This window comes from Hyperoodon ampullatus, assembly GCF_949752795.1.
Source record: "Hyperoodon ampullatus genome assembly, chromosome: 3".
NCBI lineage: Eukaryota > Metazoa > Chordata > Mammalia > Artiodactyla > Ziphiidae > Hyperoodon > Hyperoodon ampullatus.
In genome coordinates this window covers 130,931,514-130,936,330 of record NC_136916.1, presented here as the reverse complement: position 1 = coordinate 130,936,330, position 4,817 = coordinate 130,931,514, and the positions used below count along the sequence as shown (strand labels likewise).

The 4,817-nt window shown below is 49.1% G+C and overlaps 1 protein-coding gene across 2 annotated transcripts; it reads left to right on the top strand.

Annotated features, from left to right (window-relative positions):
• Positions 1-1,623: 1,623 nt before the first annotated feature.
• On the top strand, positions 1,624-3,606 carry LOC307050354 (polyadenylate-binding protein 4-like; the record flags this gene model as incomplete). Of its 2 annotated transcripts, XM_079700323.1 has the most annotated exons (2): positions 1,624-3,028; positions 3,164-3,606. In XM_079700323.1, 2 exons carry the CDS (start codon positions 1,624-1,626, stop codon positions 3,604-3,606), a joined length of 1,848 nt encoding a protein of 615 aa, XP_079556449.1. The 2 variants fall into 2 exon arrangements, with proteins under 2 accessions (XP_079556449.1, XP_079556448.1); XM_079700322.1 differs by having other exon boundaries at positions 1,624-3,606.
• Positions 3,607-4,817: the final 1,211 nt, after the last annotated feature.

The window sequence follows — 4,817 nt, the reverse complement described above, 5'->3', positions numbered from 1 at the left end:
GGATCCAAGCCTGTTCCCAAATCAGCTTCTTCTGCTCAGATTCCTCCTTCTCCCTTCAGCACTGGTTGAGTGCCCTGGCCTTCAAAACCCCAGCCACTTCACCGCTAACATTGCCCTTCATTGTATCATCTTGAGCCCATAAATCCTCTAAACGAAAATGTCAATGGTCAACGTCCTTCCCCGCTTTGCCTCACATTGCCTGATCATCTATTTGGCCAGAGTCTCAAACTCCTAACACAGACACCTCACCCTTTTCTCCACCAGGGTCAACATTTAATGGACAACGTTAGTCTGTCACATGCCCTCTACTCCCCCATCAAGACTAACCAAAATGTAAAAGTAGTTGTTTATGTGGTAGGACTACATATGATTTTTATATCTCTTTTTATTTATCTACTTCTTTGTATATTCCAACTTTTCCATAATAGTATTTTATAATGAGATACATTTAAAATACGACAATTCTACCTTCACTCCCTTCACAGATTTGGACCACTCTTTCTTCTCCACTTCCAAGTCCCACTGAAGCTACTTATCTTGTAGTTATAACTTTCCATTTACAATCAGATTTGGCTAAAGTATTAGCCATTGTGCCAAGTTCTCTGCTAGAGTTTTCTCATAAATTGTAGAACAGCTAGCAATTTGAAAAGAATAACAAAAGAATCCTATGTCTGACAGTAAATATTTTTGACTCCATGTGAAAGTTTAAAAAAGAGTTTTAAAAAGTTTGCTCTCTCCGCCCCGGGTCGCCGCAGCCTCCGTCGCTTTCGGGCCTAGCAGCCTGAAGGGAAAAGAAGAAAAAGATTAAAAAAAAAAAAAAACCCGAAAACGCTTTAAAATCTTAAAAAAAGAAAGAAAAAAGAGCGAATCCTCCTCGGAGAACCCGCGGGGAAGTCACTTTTGCACGCTTCCGGCCTGCCCGACGCCGCCGTCGCCGTCGCCGCCGCACCTGGGCGTTCGTCGGTGCCCATCCGTCGGTCCGGTGGTGAGCTGCTCGCGCGCCCGCGTCCACGCGCCTCAGCCCACCGCTCGGCCGCGCCGCGTGGCAGCCCCGCGCCCGCCGCCCTCGCCCCCCGCGCGCCGGCCTCCACGCTCCACGTGTCCGCGCTGCCCTTCGCCGGCCCGGCGTGGGAGGCGGTTATGCGCTCCGGCCGTGCGGGGCTTGCCGAGTCGGCACCGACAAATATTTGGTTTCCCTCTTCCCCGGGTTGCTGTAACCTTAAACCGCCGGGAGCCCGAGGCCTATATTTATAGAGAAACGCACGTTCTGGAGGCCGCCGTGGGCACCACTGGGTTGCCTCGGGAAGTATTTTTGTCATTTGGAGGACAGTCCCTGTTTTGATTGTTTTCATTTTTTGAAATTGGGAGCTTCCAGACCAGGACAGCTGAAAATTAACAAACTCCCAGGGAGGGCCATATTGTTTTTGAGAGCCTTTTGTCTGTGGTTGGGCAGTCTCGTCCGAGCTGTCCCCGCACTCCTCTCCGGCCCTCGGAGCCGACTCCAGCTTCTCTGAGCTTCACTGCCACCTGTGGGCCGCGGCTCGGAGCGGAGCCCCTTTTGTCCTGTGTGGCCCCCCCTAAGAAGTCCTCCTGGCGGGGCTCGGGGTACTGGGGGCTGGGGAGATGAACGCTGCAGCCAGCAGCTACCCCATGGCCTCCCTGTACGTGGGTGACCTGCACTCGGACGTCACCGAGGCCATGCTGTACGAAAAGTTCAGTCCTTTGGGGCCTGTGCTGTCCATCCGGGTCTGCCGCGACATGATCACCCGCCGCTCCCTGGGTTATGCCTACGTCAACTTCCAGCAGCCGGCTGACGCTGAGCGGGCCTTGGATACCATGAACTTTGATGCGATTAAGGGAAAGCCAATCCGAATCATGTGGTCTCAGAGGGATCCCTCTTTGAGAAAATCTGGCGTGGGAAATGTCTTCATCAAGAACCTGGACAAATCTATAGATAACAAGGCGCTTTATGATACTTTTTCTGCTTTTGGAAACATTCTGTCCTGCAAGGTGGTGTGTGATGAGAACGGCTCTAAGGGTTATGCCTTTGTCCACTTCGAGACCCAGGAGGCTGCCGACAAGGCCATCGAGAAGATGAATGGCATGCTCCTCGATGACCGCAAAGTGTTTGTGGGCAGATTCAAGTCTCGAAAAGAGCGGGAAGCTGAGCTTGGAGCCAAAGCTAAGGAATTTACCAATGTTTATATCAAAAACTTCGGGGAAGAGGTGGATGATGAGAGTCTGAAAGAGCTATTCAGCCAGTTTGGTAAGACTCTAAGTGTCAAGGTGATGAGGGATCCCAGTGGGAAATCCAAAGGCTTTGGCTTTGTGAGTTACGAAAAACACGAGGATGCCAATAAGGCCGTGGAGGAGATGAATGGAAAAGAAATCAGTGGGAAAGTCATTTTCGTCGGCCGTGCACAGAAGAAAGTGGAACGGCAGGCCGAGTTAAAGCGAAAATTTGAACAGCTGAAACAGGAGAGAATTAGTCGGTATCAGGGGGTGAACCTCTACATTAAGAACTTGGATGACACCATTGATGATGAGAAGTTAAGGAAAGAGTTTTCTCCTTTTGGATCAATCACCAGTGCTAAGGTGATGCTGGAGGATGGGAGAAGCAAAGGGTTTGGCTTTGTCTGCTTCTCATCCCCTGAAGGGGCAACCAAAGCAGTCACGGAGATGAACAGACGCATCGTGGGCTCCAAGCCACTGTATGTTGCCCTGGCCCAGAGAAAAGAAGAGAGAAAGGCTCACCTGACCAACCAGTATATGCAGCGGGTGGCCGGGATGAGAGCGCTCCCCATCAATGTCATCTTAAATCAGTTCCAGCCTGCAGCTGGGGGCTACTTTGTGCAAGCAGTTCCACAGGCTCAGGGAAGACCTCCATATTACACACCTAACCAGTTAGCACAGATGAGGCCTAATCCACGCTGGCAGCAAGGTGGGAGACCTCAAGGCTTCCAAGGAATGCCAAGTGCTATACGCCAGTCTGGGCCTCGTCCAGCTCTTCGCCATCTGGCTCCAACTGGTAATGCTCCGGCCTCTCGTGGCCTCCCTACTACCGCTCAGAGAGTCGGGTCTGAGTGCCCGGACCGCTTGGCTATAGACTTTGGTGGGGCTGGTGCCGCCCAGCAAGGGCTGACTAACAGCTGCCAGTCTGGAGGTGTTCCCACAGCTGTGCAGAGCCTAGGGCCTCGTGCCGCTGTTGCTGCCGCTGCTCCTTGGGCTGTTGCACCTTACAAGTATGCCTCCAGTGTCCGCAGCCCTCACCCCGCCATCCAGCCCCTGCAGGCACCCCAGCCTGCAGTCCACGTGCAGGGGCAGAAGCCGCTGACCGCCTCCATGCTGGCCGCAGCACCCCCTCAGGAACAGAAACAGATGCTGGGTGAACGTTTGTTCCCGCTCATCCAGACGATGCACTCAAACCTGGCTGGGAAGATTACGGGGATGCTGCTGGAGACTGACAACTCGGAGCTGCTGCACATGCTGGAGTCCCCCGAGTCTCTCCGCTCCAAGGTGGATGAAGCTGTGGCGGTCCTGCAGGCTCATCATGCCAAGAAAGAAGCTGCCCAGAAGGTGGGCGCTGTCGCTGCTGCTACCTCTTAGACAAGGACAGACCGACTCAAAAGCCAAATAAACCCTCATGGAATTCAGCTCAAGGTTTGAAGACGTCCTAGCTTGTCCTATGGACCTCAACACCAAGAACCACAAATTGCAAATTTAATAGGTCATTTTGTATCAAAAGGTCAATTATGAAGCACCTAGAATTTTTCAATTAAAAGAATATATTCTTTGGGTTCTGATATGGCCCAAACAGTGTTAACTTTTTTTTTTCTATTGTGAGTTTTGATTTTTCCCCCCCAGAAACTGGTTTTATTTGATGTACCCAAGTCTTAAGTTTCTCAATAAAGAAAAAATCTCCATAAAAAAAAAAGTTTAAGAGATGGGTGGGGAAAGGGCCAAAATCAAAGAGATAAAAGTAGTTTACAGTAGATGTTGATAGATATCCAGGGATTAAAGCATCATCACTGCTGTCTCCCAAAACATCAATTGTCAGAGACAGCAGAATTCAAAGACCAAATAGGCTGAATGAAGTGGAAGGCATGAATTAGGGAGGAAAAGCAAATACATTAGAAACAAGATTACTTAAGCAACATGGCAATCAACCCATAGGACTATTTCAAGGCTGTGTATTGAATCATCTTTCTGTAAGTCAATCACAGTTGTAGTAATTTAATGTTTTAAGATAAATATTTGGATATCTAACAATCCGAACCAGGGCTTTTTAGTTTAAGCTCTGAGGCTACTGCATGTAGACAGGAGGTGGCATAAAGAGGTAAATGGCTAAGACTCCTGCCTCCTACCCCCTTCAGCCAGTCTTTACTACTTTAGGACATAAAATATGTTTGAAAGCCACTGGTCTAAATAAGTGTGTGTGTGCACACACACGTGTGTTTGTACAAGGGATATGCACCACCTAACTTTTCATATGACCTCAACCTAACTAAATACATGCATCCCTTTAGCCTATTAATCAGCAACATATGTTTTTGGCCTTGTTCACAGGAAGCAGAAATATTTCACTGAGAGGTTTAAAAATGCCTCTTTTATCCAATAATAATCTCATATTCATGCTTCTAATTCATATATGAACTCATGTGGAAATTTAATGAGCACACCACAAATCATGTGTTTTACATTCTCCTACTACATGATAAGTTCCTTGGAGACAGGGGTCCCCTCCCTCCCACTGCCTCGTATGTGTACTAGGAAGCTCAATAGGTATTTGCTGCTGAAAAAGAAAAGTGAGGGCAGGA